The sequence below is a fragment of the Protobothrops mucrosquamatus genome, unplaced genomic scaffold, assembly GCF_001527695.2.
Source record: "Protobothrops mucrosquamatus isolate PMUCROS unplaced genomic scaffold, P.Mucros_1.0 scaffold31, whole genome shotgun sequence".
Classification (NCBI taxonomy): domain Eukaryota; kingdom Metazoa; phylum Chordata; class Lepidosauria; order Squamata; family Viperidae; genus Protobothrops; species Protobothrops mucrosquamatus.
The window spans coordinates 792,270-808,181 of record NW_015386415.1 but is presented as its reverse complement, the minus strand read 5'-3'; the positions used below and the strand labels follow the sequence as shown (position 1 = coordinate 808,181).

Below are 15,912 nucleotides of genomic sequence, written 5' to 3'. Positions count from 1 at the left end.
CCCCACCGAGGGGCCCGGGCGCCGCGGAAGCCTCAGCCAGGGAGCGCGGCCGGCCATCCGGCACTCACAGGGAAAACTTCCGGGTTGACCTTCGTAACCGAAGGAAGCGGAAGTCCCTCGGCTCAACTTCCGGCCTCATCTCAGTGTCCGAGAGCTGGCCTAGAGAAGCCGGAAGCGACTCTTGCGCGGTTCTGTGGCGGCCCGTTGCCGGCCGGGAGCTTCTGTGCAGGTCAGTCGGCGGGAGCGGGTCGCCTTTCGCCTTTCCTCCCGCCGCCCCAGGACAGCAGGCAGGGCGGGCCCAAGTGGCTTCCGGGGCGGTGGGCGAAGGGCTTCTCGGGGAGGAAGAGAACAGAATAACAAAGGGACCTTGGAGATCTTCTAGTCCAGCCCTCTGCCCAGGGCAGGAGAGCCTAGACCAGGGTTAGGGAACCTTGGCTCTGTTATAACTTGTGGACTGTCGAAGTCCACAAATCATAAAAGAGCCAGGTTTGCCTACCCCTGGTCTAGACCATCTCAGACAAGTGACTGCCCAGCCTCTTCTTAAAAGCCTCCAGCTGAAGGCAAAGCTGTTCCACTGGTTGATTGTCCTCACTGCTAGGAAGTTTCTCCTTAATTCCAGGTTGCTTCTCTCTTTAATCAGTTTCCATCCACTGTCTCTTGCCCTGCCCTCTGGTGCTTTGGTGAATAACGTGACCCCCTCTTCTTGGTGGCAGCCCCTCAAATACTGGAATTCTGCTATCATGCCATTCCTAGTCCTTCTGCAACCATTCTTGATATGTTTTAGAGCGGATTTCCTTTACGGAGATGCCAAGTGGGATGCACTCAGCCCACAGTGTAAAGCATGGTTTGCTCAATTTGTAGTTTGTCGATCAAATTTATACACTGATCAACTCACTAATCTGATTAGGTGATGAGGGCTGTGCTTTGCCTCTATGTGCTGAAAATGTTTCAACTAAAGTTTTCCTACTGAAATTGCATTAATAGGAGGACTATGTAGGTTGCCTTTATCTGCTTTCAGAGATGGCTGATAGGGGAAAATATTCTTTAATGTCATGTATTGAAACAAACTGTAAAGCTAGAACTTCAAGCTTCTTTGGATTCAAATACAAGTTTTCCTCATTCATTTGCTGGAATTGGGTATGTCTAGTTTAATGAAGAGAAGGACTAGGGGTGACATGATAGCAGTCTTCCAGTATCTCAGTGTCACAAAGAAGAGGGACTCAAGCTATTCTCCAAAGTACCAGAGGGCAGGACAAGAAGCAAAGGATGGAAACTAATCAAGGAGAGAAGCAACCTGGAATTAAGGAGAAATTTCCTAACAGTGAGGACAATTAACCAGTGGAACAACATGCCTCCGGAGGCTGTAAATGCTCCAACATTGGAAGTTTTTAAGAAGAGATTGGACAGCCATTTGTCTGAAATGGTATAGGTTCTCCTGCTTGAGCAGGGGGTTGGACTAGAAGACCTTCAAGGTCCCTTCCAACTTTATTATTGTTGTTGTTATCTCAAGGTTATACTGATATATCTAGGAAATATGGAATATATGGAATAAATAATTAACAAATATTCAGATCTTATTGATACAAATATTCAGATCATATCAATTCTTCTTTCAGATTAAACCTATATGCCTGACTACGCAGATGTCAGCCTGCCCCCAGAAGACCGGGTCAGAGGTCTTATTCATATGGGGAGTACTGTGGAGGTGAATGAAGATGTTCCACCAAGGCGATACTACCGTTCAGGTGTTGAAATCATCCGAATGGCAACTATTTATTCTGAAGAAGGCAACATCGAACGTGCCTTTATATTGTACAACAAATACATTACGTAAGAAATAAGCTTTGCTCAATTATAAGCCTTTATTCTGACAAATCAATGGAATATCTTTGTGTTGCAAACTAGCTAGCCATCCTGGAATTTGTAAACTTTTTATTTATCTGTAGCCCAAATGAGTTCATCTGTTTTTGCCTTGCCTTTTGCACCATCTAAGTAAAACATATAGGAACCAAAATTACAATTTCTCCAAAGAGTTTGTTCTGTCAGAATGTTGTATGTGTAGGAGCAAAGTAGGTTATAGATATTATAATACAATTTCCTGAAAAGGAAAGATGTGTTTTGCTGCTTATCATACAATGGTTCTGGCTTGAAAACTATTTGATTGGGGGAGGGGGAATTACATAAAAATAAATTTCTCTTGGGCTACAGGACTGGATCTTCAGAATCCTATTAGCAATAGAGATGTAATTTCTCAGGGAGAATTTATGATTCTGTGGCAGATACAACTGATCACCTTTGAAGAAAACTATACTGTGTTACTGCAGTGTAGAAGAGGTTTCCTGGAGCTTCATCTGGAAAGAGAATGTGTGTGGTTATGTGGATAATAAGCTTGTCTCTAAAAATATACTTTTAAGAATCTAACCCTGGGATGTATGGCTTCTGGCTCTGTGGACTTGATCATGTTTCCCCGAAAATAAGACCTGGTCTTATTTTATTTTATTTGCCTCCAAAAGAGGCACCAGGTATTATTTTCCACTCACCTCACAACGGTGGCACCGACAGCCCCACCCAGCCAGCCCCCTTCTTCGGCCAAAGGATCAGCTTCATTCTGCATCTGAAAATGGAGCTCTGGCCTGCATTTCACAGTCAATCCACAGCTCGATTCTTGGCTGCAAAGGCCTTCCGGAAAGGCCTCTGACTATGAAATGCAGGCTGAGCTCAATTCTCAGCTGCAGAATGAAGCTGCTCCTTCCAGCGAGGCAAATATCGATCCACGGGACGCTTGGGTGCAATGGTAAGCTCCACCACCACCCCATCCCCGCCCTAGCTTGATTTTTTGGTGCCTCACCCTAAAACTAGGGCTTATTTTTGGGATAGGGCTTATATTAGGCCCACTCCCAAAAGTCAAGCTAGGGACTATTTTTCGGGGTAGGCCTTATTTTTGGGAAAACACAGTACCATTCGTCTTGTCAGCTTGCCAGGGATAAGGAGTAAAGGGTGGAATAGTGAGTAGTAGAATCATTTAAGAGGATAGTATAATCCACATGGAGCTCCGTTTCCATCTGTCCTGTTTCCCATCGTTTGCTCCCTAGAGACTAAAATGGACGATCTGAAACTTGAGCTGGCCACGAACAAGGAGTGTATATCGGAGGTGGTGACCCTTTGAGAGCTGTATGCAACGAAATTTCATTTTGATGTATGCCGATTGGTGTACATTCAACAATAAAGTTGTTGTTATTATTATTATACAATATTTGAATTTTAAAATAGGGTATAATAAGTAAGTAAATAAATCAAAACATTTCGAGAGCCTCACCTTATTTTTGGCATAAGTATTCTGATTAAAATGTTTAGACATATTCTTAGCCATCCAGGATAAATATAATGAGTACACTAAGCCTAATTTATGCTATCTTAATGTCCCTTTGTGCTCTGTTCTTCCAGGCTTTTCTTAGAGAAACTCCCCAAGCATCGTGAATATAAGACTGCAATCATTCCAGAGAAGAGAGAGACAGTGAAAGTAAGTGATAAAAATATTTTTCTTGTAGGAGTTTCTCCTAAAAATTGCCTGTACATTGGCAATAGGAAAAGGTAAGTTGGCTGCCCAGTTAGCATGTTCAGAAGTCCTCTTTGGAGAGAGTCCTGCATGAGAGTTTTACAAGTTTGATGTACAAACTTGATGCTCCTCCTGTGAAACTGAATATCTCTGTTCAATCTCACATTTACTTTTTCAACTTTGCCAGTGGAAGGTGGGAAGTGCTGTTTGTTTCATTCTGGATGGGATGCCTCTGTTCTTCTAACCAAGCCAAGGCAGTCCATGGCTCATTGTTGTTCATGCCTTTAATTCTGAATTAGTATTTACTTGCAGAAGAGCCTAGGACAGTGGTGGCGAACCTATGGCACGCATGCCAGAGGTGGCATTCAGAGCCCTCTCCATGGGCACGGGCACCCTCGCCCCAGCCCCGCCTCCCCCCACGGCCCCCTCCTCAACAGCAGCCCCCCTGGAGGAGAGTTGCCCCCGGGCACGGCCCATGTGGAGCAGCGCAGCCAAGGACATGGCTGCTGGGCAGCAGGGACAAGACTCCACCCTCATGTCCCGTTGCACGCAGATGTGGGGTGCGGGTGGAGGGCATGGCCACCATTGCGCTGCATGGCCGCCTGGGCGATCATCTGCAGTGGGCTATGGAGGTGGTGGGTAGCTCTGTGGGCAGTCAGGGGGCGGAGCAGTTTTTGGGCACTCGGTCTCTAAAAGGTTCGCCATCACTGCCCTAGGATTTACCAGCTTCTCTGTTCTCTGGCATGGCTATAAAGAAAGCATAAGCATCTACTTTTAGTCTGTAACTAACTTTCCGTTGCATCTGAACTGGGATTGCCCTAATGAGCTTGAGCAAGCCGGGATCATAATTGCATGACATTACAGATCAAACTAGGTGTAAGGACCCGCTTCAAAACCTCATCCCAAGAAAGCAGGACTCTTGGACCTGTTTCATTCAAAAAGAAACTTTTATTAGGAGAGGCTGACAGCAGGCATAGAAGGCAGGATCTGAGGGCTTCCCGCTCAGATCAATAGGTTAAAAGAGCCCCAAGCAAACCCCACCCCAATAGTTCATCTGGTCAGTTCAAACGAGCCAATCCCCAGGTGTTAAGTCTGCTGTGGGAACGGAGCTGATAACGGAGTCCGTTCCCATGCCTGTGAAGACGTTGTTGGGTCTTCGCACCTTTCTCTTCTGCAGCGAGAGATAAGCCAGATGGCCTGAGGCACATTCCTTTCTCACCCCAGGGGAGACATCAAGGTTCAAGGAGCAAGCAGATATAAAGGGCAGAGAGGAAACATTGTAGCTAAGCAAAGGAGAAATAATGCGTTCCATAGGGCCTCCCCCTCAGGAGAATGACAGAACCCACAGAAGAAACTGGAAAAGGACAGAACCAACCCCTCCTCAACAAGGAAATGGGTTCTGACACTAGGATTGTAAATAATGATAATACTGCTTTAATTACTTTAAAGCAGTATATAAACAGGCCAGGAATGTATTAACAAGGGAAATCAGGATAGCAAAGAGAAGCTACTCTGAAAAGCTTAGAATCTGCTCTCAGCAAATGAACCAGCAAATGTGTGGAGAAGCCTGAAGAACATCAATGGCTACAGCAAACCACCTTCCCATGCTGAAGAGAATCGGCAACTGGCAGATGACCTGAGTGTGTTCCTACATTCAGAGGTTTGAGAGGAGATCACTGCCAAATATTGCTACCCTCCCCATCTCAAATACACCAACAATAGCCAAATTTCCTATATCTGACTCCCTCCCTCTTGGCCCCCACCTCTGGTGATCCTAGAAAAAGATGTGCAAGGTATATTTCCTAGACCAACTATTGGGAAAGCGCCAGGCCCATATGGAATAACTCCTTCTTGCCTGAAAACCTGTGCTGAACAACTGGCCCCATCTTCACCTGCAACTTTAATAAATCACTGGAAATGTGTTATGTTCCTTCTTGCTTCAAATGCTCTACTATCATCCCAGTTCCCAAGAAATCCTCCATCAAGGAGTTGAAAGACTAACAGACCGATTGCTCTGACATCTGTAGTAACCTTCGAAAGGTTAGTGTTGGCCCACCTGAAAATCATCTTGGATCTGCTGTTAGACCCCTTGCATTTTGCCTACTGCACCTATAGATCAGCAGATGATGCTGTTAATATAATCAACAGTAGAGATCTTCAAGCTTCTAGGTTCTATGATCTCCAAGGATTTAAAATGGACACCTAATATTAGAACCATCATTAAAAAGGCACAACAAAGAATGTTCTTTCTACGTCAACTCAGTTCAGACTGCCCAAGGATCTGCTGATACAGTTCTACAGAGGAAATATCATGTCTGTTATTTATACTTCTAAAACTGTCTGGTTTGGCACAGCAACCAAACAGGACAGGTACAGACTTCAATGGATAATTAGGACTGCAGAATAAATAACTGCAGCCAGCCTGCCTTCCATTGAGGACCTGTATACTGCAACAGCCAGAAAGAAGGCTGAAAAAATATCTACAGACCCCTCACATCCTGGACAGCTTTAGTTCTAGTTCCAAATGTCTAATTTTGTGCTATTTTTTTCCTTAACTCAGAAACTAAAAGAGGTTGCGTTCCCTAAAGCAGAGGAGTTGAAAAAAGAGCTTTTAGCAAAATACAACAAAGAATATGCAGAGTACAATATACAGAAGGTGAGTAACAGAATGTTCTGGAGCTCTCTGTTGCCTTGGCTGCTGGAATGCTTGGCCCCTAATCTGGCTGTGCCAGAAGCAAACCAGTTGGCTGTCATGCTAGCAATGTAGCTCTGCTGACCTGGATTGATTCTCCTTAATTTCTGGGAATTATGTCTGTTGAAGCGCTGCAGAAGCCCAGTCGGTATCTTTGGAGATACTGGGAGAATGCACAGTCAAGGGACAAAATAAGCTGCATCAAGATAAAAAGTGGGTAGGGCCTTAACAAAAACTAAAAAGATTTAATTTAAATGTAACTAAAATGACATATATCTAATATGGGTATTGTAGGGTATAAATGACGGCAGCTGGTTGATGTCTAGGTTCTGAATCTAAGCAGAGTTGGGCCCTCATTTGTATTTGAATAAGAAACAGAGAAATGTTCTCAAAGAAGTTGCCAGGAAAGCTACATGGATCATCGGATCCAACCCTCTGTCTGTTTTAGGAATCCACTATTGTGACAGCCCTTCCTTCAGTCTCTGTTTAACTACTTCCAGCAAAGGAGGCTCCATCAGCTCATAAGACAGGCTATTCCACTGGTGAACAACTCTTAATATTAGGAAATTCTTGCAGCCAGCCAAAATATAAACATGTTTATATCAATATAAAAATACTTCTGCCCCATCTTTCATCACAGCCTTTTAGAAGGCCGTTAACATGTATGGTTGCAAATTTATTTTCTGGTTAAACATACCTCCCCTCCTTTCTTGTAAGGTTTCCCTCCAAGTGTCTCTTTATGATGGCACACTTCAGTTTGTCACCACCATTCCTAAACTGCAGCGTCCAGTCGGGGTGTGTGTGAGTGTGTGCTGTGCTCGAGGTTTGAAATGACCAGTGCAGAAAAGAGAAAACCATGCCTTCCTTGATCTTGGCAGCCTGCTGCTTCTGTTGCTGCAACTAGAATTCTGTTTGCTTTCTTTTTGCAGCTGCTCCACACTCTCGGCTCATGTTTAGTTAGTGATTCTTTTCACATGCACGGTTGCCCTGTGGATTTTCCCTGGTCCTTTAGTTGCCTTCCATTTTTCCTATTCAAAATGTAGAGCTTCGCACCTGTCTAAGCTGGAACTAATTTTGATGGGTTATGAATATTGTTCCAGCTTGCCAATTTTTCCTGAACTATGATACTGCCCTCAAAAGGTGCTTGATGTTCCCCACTCTTTGTGATTTTAGCATATTTGATCATCTTATTCTCTAATCCATCCCCCAAGTCACTTAGGGTTGAACAACACAAGGCTTAGAAGAGGGTCCCCCCAGATGCCACCCAGTCTCCCCTCCAGCTGATTGAGAAGCCACCGACATACATTCATCCGGTGTGCTTATTCAAGCAGCATTGTAGCCATCAGATAGTGACATACCACAGTCCATCCCATGTTTTGTCATCTTTTCTACTAGGATTTCATGGGGGAAATTGTTGAATACATTGCTGAAGTCATGACAAACTATGTCCACTGCATTTCCATGATCACTTAAACCAGTCGCTTTATCAGAAAAAGGAGATCAGGTTAGCTTGGCATAATTGTTTCTTGATAAACCCATATTACTTTCCATTTAGTCCCAGCACCAGTTCTACTTCTTCTCCCTCCCCCCCTTTTCTTCTTTTTAAATTACTTTTAGCTTCTCTTCCAGCCCAGGTTCTTTTTGTACATTAGCGTTTCTAACTATTTTTCTTGTAACATAATGGAAAGGCAGAGTTAAAAAAAATGCAAACAATATATAGGAAGCTGTTTTATGAGCCGGTCACCTAATGAGTTAAGAGAAGAGCAACAAAGATGATCAAGGGACTGGAGGCTAAAACGTACAAAGAACAGTTGCTGGAATTGGCTATGTCTAGTTTAAGGAAAAGAAGGACGAGGGGTGACATAATAGCAGTGTCCCAATATCTCAGGGGCTGCCACAAAGAAGAGGGAGTCAAGCTATTCTCAAAAGCACCTGAAGGCAGGACAAGAAGCAACGGATGGAAACTAATCAAAGACAGAAGAAACTTAGAACTAAGGAGAAACTTCCTGACAGTTAGAACAATTAACCAGTGGAACAACCTGCCTCCAGAAGTTGTGAATGCTCCAACACTGGAAGTTTTTAAGAAGAGACTGGACAGCCACTTGTCTGAAATGGTATAGGGTTTCCTTCCTGAGCAGAGGGTTGGACTAGAAGACCTCCAAGGTCCCTTCTAGCTCTGTTATTCTATTCTGTTCTGTTCACCTGTTCTAACTATTGGATCAAATTCTCCCAAAGATCATCTCTGCTCCTCAAATCTTGCTCAGTTCTTAACCCAGATTTTTCTGCTAGGGAAAGAGATGCCCAGAGAGTGTTGCTCCTGCTGTCATTTCTCATATGATATGGTGACTCTTCTCTTACCATTCCAGAAGAAGCAAGAGGAGGAATTTGCCCGCACCTTGGCCCTACAGCAACAGCTGGAGGAGGAGAGGCAGAGAGTGGCTCGCATGAAGCAACAGCAGGCCGAACAGGAGCAGTTCCACGCCTTTGAAGACATGATCAGGCGCCAGGAGCTTGAGAAAGAGCGCCTGAGGGTGGTGCAGCAATTTGGGACAGCAACTCCCGGCCCCTTGGAGGATCCCTTAATACCTGGTGTGCTCAAGCCCCCCACCGACCCCCAAACCCTTATGTCTGCTGGTCAACCTTTGAGCCCCGCTGGAGGAAGTGGACTACCAAAGCCGCCCATAGTGGACAGGTCTCTAAAACCTGGCACTTTGGGGAACTCAGAAAACAGTATGTTTTGGGATGAATTTGGTACACCTTCTAGGGAATGCAGTAATAGTCTTGTCGGACTCAAAATAATCCCCTCTCCCTGCACAATCCCATCCCTTTGTTGCAGATGAGGGAATGCTTAAGAGGCCAACATTTGATCTATTTCACATTCTAATTCTAATGAACTGGAAGGTTCTTAGTAGAATATCTGGATTGCTTGGCATTTCTTTTGCCATCTGAAATCTGTTGTTTTCCAAAACTTAAATCCTCCCAAGGTCAAATCTTCTACATGCTTCTCTTTGCATCCCATGACAGTCTCCAACCAGCCTTATAGCTAGCTAGCCTTGTGCCACTATCCTAGAGTTGATTCTTGCCATCTGCCTTCTAAGCAAGGTGGCCTGGAAACAACCACTGGGGTCAGAGGGGACCTCTTTGATTCTCCAGATGAAGGCCCATCCTGTTTCCCAGCGTGCTCCATCTTCTGAGAAATCAAGTTGGGTAAGAGTTGTGCCACTTGGCCTTGGAGAGAGTTTTCCCTCAAAGCCTGGCAGGATGAAGGTCTTCAGCTGTTAACTGGAAAACCCTGACCTCTAACCCAGTGGAGGGTCCTGGCATTAACGGTCTTTGTCCTCGTTCGTGCCACCAAAAGGTTTTCAGATTTTCCACTAAAAGTTTCTAGGTTGTAGATGCTGCTGCTGCAGTGATCTGTTTTTGTAATAGATTAGCAATATTTATTTTTATTGAAAGTTTTAAAAAACCCACAAAAGCTGGAATAGCACAAAACTACTTTGGAAAAAGATTTCCAGCACTGCAATAGGTTAGCTGATTATTCTCACCACTCTTGGCAGGAGTTTGCTCTGGTTAAAATAATGCTTGGCCCTCTGAAAGCATAAATCTCAAGTCCACGTTTTTCTGTGCCCTGTTTTACAAATATCAAGTGAGACTGCTAGACTATGCCTTGTGGGTTGTAGGCAGAGCTTGTGAGAAATAAAACTGTCTCTACCTAGCAAATTAGCAAGTTGGGGAAATGGCTACGCTGGAATTCAACCTATTATTACACCCTGTGACTTTGCTCTTTCCTTACAGATGCAGTTATAGATGGTCTTCGCCACATCATTGTCCCCAGGGAGCTCTGTCATAAATTTCTGCAGTTGGCAGATGCAAATACAGCCAGAGGTGTGGAGACATGTGGGATCCTTTGTGGGAAGCTGGTAAGATGATGGCATAAATCCTCAAGGCTGTGTGAAGTCTCCTGAAATGGTAACTTGATCATTTGGGTATACCCTAAATAGCGATACAGGTCTCGCCATTCATCTTTGAAGGAAGTATGCAAGTATATGAGACAGAAGCAGGCCCGAGTAGTCGGAAGAACTATGTTACTTTTAGAAACTGTTGCCTGTCGTAGTAGACTTTTGTAATTTAAGTATGACTCGTGATCTCACGTTATTATGGCAGGAGTTCCTAATTGAATGAATTGCAAATGGTAAGGAATTTGCCCTATAAATTCAGGGAAAGCAGATGTCCAGTTCTGGTCACCAAGATACAAAAAAGAGGCTGGGACTCTAGAAAGAATGCGGAGAAGAGCAACAAAGATGATAAAGAGAGATTCAACTGAGAAGGAGAAATTTCCTGACAGTTGGAACAATTAATCAGTGGGAACGGCTGGCCTCCAGAAGTTGTGGGTGCTTCATCACTGGAGGTTTTTAAGAAGAGCCATTTGTCCAGAATGGTACAGGGTCTCCTAATTGAGGAGGGGATTAGACCGCCAAAGTCCCCTCCAGCCCTGTTACTCGATGTTCCATGTTTTCTTTGTGCCTGAGATAAGGACAACAACATATTTTTTCGCAGACATAAAAGCAATAGAACTTAGATAGAAATTGGGCTTCTTTTAAACATTTTTCTCTTTTTTGTGTGAGTGTGCTACAAGATGACATCCAATATTTCAGTGTTTCTCAACCTCAGCATGTTTTAAGATGGGTGGACTTCAACTCCCAGAATTCCCCAATGAGCCCCACTAACAACATATATGCTATTTTCTCTTTTGGAGCAAACGGCATTATGCAAAGTGCAGAAAAAGAGTAAGAAGCAATAGGAAAAGAAATTAAAGAAGGTGAGAGGAAAGGAATTTACACCAGCACAACTCACTGCTGTCTATTTCCGTGTAACTTTCTATGTTTGCAAAACATTGTTGCTTCCATTGCATCCCGATACTAATTCACCCGTTGACTTTTGTATTTGAGATGTCCCGTCTCTTTTACTCTTGTGGCTCTCATCCTCTCTGTACAACCAAGGTGCTCTTGGCTTTCCCCTTCCTCTTAACATAGTCACTGTTGGCTGCTGCTTATGTTTGTTTTGGGATTCGGTCCTCGTCCATTTCCTTTATGTGACCAAACCAACATGCTTCTTCTATAGCAGTTTCACAACCTTCACCCATTGGTGTCTCTTTTTGTTCGACCTCACAACTAAATACAGGTAGTCTCGACTTGCAACTACAGTTGAGCCCAATATTTCTGTTGCTAAGCGCTAAATTTGTTAAATGATTTTTTCCCTATTTTGTGATCTTTCTTGCCTCAGTTGTTAAGTGAATCATTGAAGTTGTTAGGTTAGTGACACAGTTTTAAGTGAATCTGGCTTCCCCATTGATTTTGCTTGTCAGAAAATTGCAAAAGGGGATCACATGACCCCCCTGGGACGCCGCAACCATCATAAATGCCAAGCGTCTGAATTTTGATCACGTGACCAGGGGGATACTGCAATAGTCATAAGGGTAAAAAATGGCTCTCCCCCTCCCTTGCTGGTCTGCACAGCTGGAAAGGTTGGGGACCACTGTTTTAGAGGATGCCATATTCCCAGGCCTGCCTAGCAACCATTTACCTGAAAAAGTTATTTTTTCCTGACATTTGGCCTTCTTTCTCTCCCCCATCAGATGAGGAATGAATTCACAATAACCCACGTCATTGTTCCCAAGCAGCATGGAGGGCCTGACTATTGCAACACTGAGAGTGAGGAAGAGCTCTTCCTAATCCAGGATCAGAACAGCCTGATCACCTTGGGATGGATCCATGTAAGCCTCCTTTGCCCAGGCCCTTCCAGGGTCCAAAACCTGCCCTGGGGTGGGTCTCCTGTAGCCGTTCTCTCCCCGAGAGAGAGAATGGCTGCAGGGCAGAGGAAGACTCGTGTGTGTGTGTGTGTGTGTGTGTGTGCGCGCACAAAGCCTCTCCCTGGACAGTCCCTCTGGGCTTCTCTGCTGGTCCGGCCAGCGGCTTCTCTCCCAGAAGCTGTTCCTTCAAAGGAGGACCCCCAGGTGGACTGCCTCTGGGTCTTCCAGTAGATGCCCTTTGCATGCCCTTAGCGAGTGGGGGGGAGACCTCCTGGGAATCTTGCCCCTTCCGCCCACTGAGTAGTCCACTTATGGGAACTTTGATAACAGTTTACAAAACTGTTCATATTTCCTTGTTCATATTTTTAGAAGTTCATATTTTCCACATTTTGGATTTTTTTCTCATTATATACAAAATGTATCTATAAATAAGAATGTGCAAGTGTCTCAAAATTGTACACAAAAACTATATTTTTGAGAATAAAAACTGGCAATATATTAAGGAATACTGCTTAAAAATGTTTATCTCCAGAAAATACAGAAGAAAATTTTTGTTTGGCCTTTTAAAAGACAGAATGGAAAAATGATAAGAAGAGTGAAATTGAAACATACCCCAAATCCCCTGATTCTTGTTTCATTTTAACATTTACCCTCTTTTTTCCTGCTTCAGACTCATCCTACTCAAACGGCTTTCCTTTCCAGCGTGGATTTGCACACCCATTGCTCCTATCAGATGATGTTGCCAGAGTCTATCGCTATCGTTTGTTCACCGAAGTATCAAGAGTAAGTTATTGGACTGTGTCTATCCCAATCTGGTTGATTGAGTAAGATCACAGGGTTGCATTTGGGACTACAAACCCTTTACATCCTGGACGTAAATTCCTCCCCTTGATACAGCGCTATTGGGCACTGCATGCCAAAACAACTAGACACGGGGACAGATTTTCCCTCGGGCCATCAATCTGCTGAACACCTAATTATCACTTATCCTTATTATCTTCTTTATTCCCCCTCTCTTATTGGGATGATTGATGATGGTGATGATTCTGTTGCTTTGCATATACACTGAGAGCTACTGCACCAGAAACAAATTCCTTGTGTGTCTAATCACACGAGCAATAAAGCTATTCTGTTCTGTTCTGTTCTATTCTTATTGCTTTAAGGGACAAGTACCACATTTCAGATGCACTCTGTGCCTCCCTGAATAACTAATGAAATTGGGGAAGATTGTGATTCAGAGGCACTTCAGCTGAATTTAAGCAGCTCATTAATGAGGCTACTTTGTTCAAATCCTGTGGAAATTCTAGTTCTGTTCCAGTATACCTGTTGGGGGAAACGTAGCCAAAATTGAGAAGGTATGGAGCAATACGGCAAAATACAAAGAATGGTCCGTATTGTAGATAAGCAGGGTTCTGGTTTTGTAGGTAGGAAGGAACTGTTCAGTTTTGGACCAGTTTCTTCAAGGTACAGCTCTCCCTCTTCTTCTGAACTTAATACTATTCTTGGCTCTGAGGCCATTTACAGCATTTGGAGCCAGCTGATTTTGTCCACAATTACTGTCTAGGACTGGATTCTTTAAACTGACAGACCATGGGATGGAGGAGATCTCTTCCTGCAGACAAAAAGGATTCCATCCCCACTGCAAAGATCCTCCTCTCTTTATAGTAAGTACCCGAGAGAAGCAAAGGCCAGGGAAGGCCTTTCCCCAGGCCTCGGCCTGGCATGCGGGGCAAGTCCGGCCTTCAGAGTCGCCCTCCTTCTGGCGTTTGGGTGGGCAGGTTTTTTCCTTCGTTGTATGATTTGATCCCTTCAGTGTTGTCATGGAGTTGGACAACCTGATGCATTTCAAAATAAATAAAGCAGTGGGATTTTAATGGTGAAACTCTCTCTGCCTCTTCAGGTCAGGAAACAACTTTTCTCCATCTCTTCCCACCTCCTCTCTAAATTTTCTACCTCCAAAGCTTCCTAAAAGTGTGTCAGACTGCCATAGATTTGACTCCAAACACCAAAACGGGGCCTCCGTAGCATCACTTGGAGGTTCTACAATGGAAATACAGAGCTGAGCATCGTCTGTGTACCTCCTCCGGTGCTGTTGGGTGACCTTGCCCAGAGGCTTTATATAGATGTTAAACAAGGGTAGAGGGAGTACGGAAACCCACAAAACGGGGGCTCGGGGGCAAGGCCTCTTCCCCATCAATACTGACTGGAACTGGTTGCAGAGGAGAGAAGAGAACCAGCACACAACACAGTGCTCCTCACTTCCAGCCTCTGGAGCCAATCAGAAAGATGCCAGGGTTGATGCCAAGAGGTTAAGAACCCCATTCCGTTCCCGCCAGAAGAACACGGCCCCTGCTTTTCTTGTCCCCTGGCCTGAATTCAGACCCAAAGCATCCAGATAACCTGCTTCTTCCAGGATTCTCTGGAGCTGCTGCACAACCGTCTCCTCAGCAACTTTCCCTAGAAAGGAAATGTTGAAAATTGGACAAAACGTGTCCAGAAAGTTGGGTCTTAGGCGGCTTCTAGGGGGAAGGGGAACCACCGCCTGTTTAGGAAAAGGCAGGACAGCCCTGGTCTCCCAGGAAGGAGCCATCGGTTCCAGACAAGGACCTGGCCCTTCAGCGCCTCTATTGTTCCAGACTGTCATGGATTTCTTTTCTCTCTTTCAGACTTGCAACCATGTGACCATCATGGAACAAGAAGTGGCAGTGCTGGACCTTCGATAAGGCTGCCTTTATATCTCTTATCAGCTATTCCTGTCCTTCTTAAAGCTAATTTATGGTTGCTTCTCTCACTTTCTGTGCAGTGATATCCAGAATCTTACCTGTAACAGCAAAGGAATTTTGCCTTCTCTTTGATCACATGCAAATAATAATTTGGGGCATCGCTGAGAATCAGTAAAGCAAAATTATAAACTAAAATTAACCCTAACCTTGATACAGCTAGTCTTGGCTGCTGACAAAGGTTTTTCAACAAACCAGGCTCCAGAACACACACAGAGGCACAAACAAACAGGAACAATTCTTGGAAGTGTTTGGCTTGACTCGGAAAACATCCATCCTTCTGTCTATTAAGATCTTTCTCAACTCTTGCATGTTCTTGGAAAACATCGGTCCCATCGGTGATTTGGAATTCTCACACTCAACTGTGCTGTGCCAAAACTTTGACTTTAGTGAGCAGTAATAAAGCAATTTTTGTGTCGGACAGAAGGAAGTACCCACAAAGAAAACCAGGCTAGTGCCTATTAGGTCTTAGATTCGTCTTTCCTAGATTAGGGGTCCCCAACCTTTCCGATTTTACGGACCAGGGGGGGGGGAGGAGAGGAAACGGTTCTGTGCGAGTGGCAGACGTACACACTTGTGCATGCAGTTCCATTTGCATGAGTGGTGGGCACTCCTGTGCGTGTGTGAAGCTCCATTTGTGTGAGCACAAGTGGAGCTGTGTGTGCTCACTTGCTGCAGCCTTGGGGTTAGGGACCTCTGCCCTAGATAATGGCACCTTGTTCCAAGGGAATAATTCATGTGTTTAAGAAGAGAGAATCAAAGGAGTTTCTTGAAATAACTAGCTAGGAGTTTTTTTTGTTACCGATTCTCCCTTTTTAGGAATCTACATTTTATAAAAACATGTCAATTTAAGCTTAATCTTTCTACGGCTATGCTTTAAACCCTGTGAAGGACTAAACTACCCCATGTAGTCCATGTGCAGAAGAACAGCCTAGTGGAAGATGCAAAACGTGTATTCAAGCCCAATAAATTCCTCTCGTGCTGCTGCTGTGATCCTCTCCTGCCCCAAAGTGAAAAAGAGTGCCCAAAATATGCACGTGACCTCCATAATTGTTTCTTAATAGCAGCTGATGCG

At 44.4% G+C, this 15,912-nt stretch overlaps 1 protein-coding gene across 2 annotated transcripts; it reads left to right on the top strand.

Annotated features, from left to right (window-relative positions):
* The first annotated feature begins 1,619 nt into the window (after positions 1-1,619).
* On the top strand, positions 1,620-15,686 carry STAMBP (STAM binding protein). Of its 2 annotated transcripts, none has more exons than XM_015811144.1 (9): positions 1,620-1,830; positions 3,445-3,520; positions 6,117-6,212; positions 8,615-8,837; positions 10,044-10,168; positions 11,884-12,021; positions 12,728-12,840; positions 13,622-13,721; positions 14,724-15,686. In XM_015811144.1, the coding sequence occupies exons 1-9, from the start codon at positions 1,628-1,630 to the stop codon at positions 14,778-14,780; spliced, it is 1,131 nt and encodes a 376-aa protein (XP_015666630.1). In that variant the 5' UTR covers positions 1,620-1,627; the 3' UTR covers positions 14,781-15,686. The 2 variants fall into 2 exon arrangements, with proteins under 2 accessions (XP_015666630.1, XP_015666629.1); XM_015811143.1 differs by having other exon boundaries at positions 8,615-8,978.
* Positions 15,687-15,912: the final 226 nt, after the last annotated feature.

Bases quoted from the DNA above. Each gene is read 5' to 3' on its own strand.
- STAMBP (XM_015811143.1), top strand. From the start codon at position 1,628: ATGCCTGACTACGCAGATGTCAGCCTGCCCCCAGAAGACCGGGTCAGA. The intron at 6,213-8,614 runs GTGAGTAACAGA...TTACCATTCCAG, and splicing joins CAGAGTACAATATACAGAAG to AAGAAGCAAGAGGAGGAATT. The intron at 10,169-11,883 runs GTAAGATGATGG...CTCCCCCATCAG, and splicing joins GGATCCTTTGTGGGAAGCTG to ATGAGGAATGAATTCACAAT.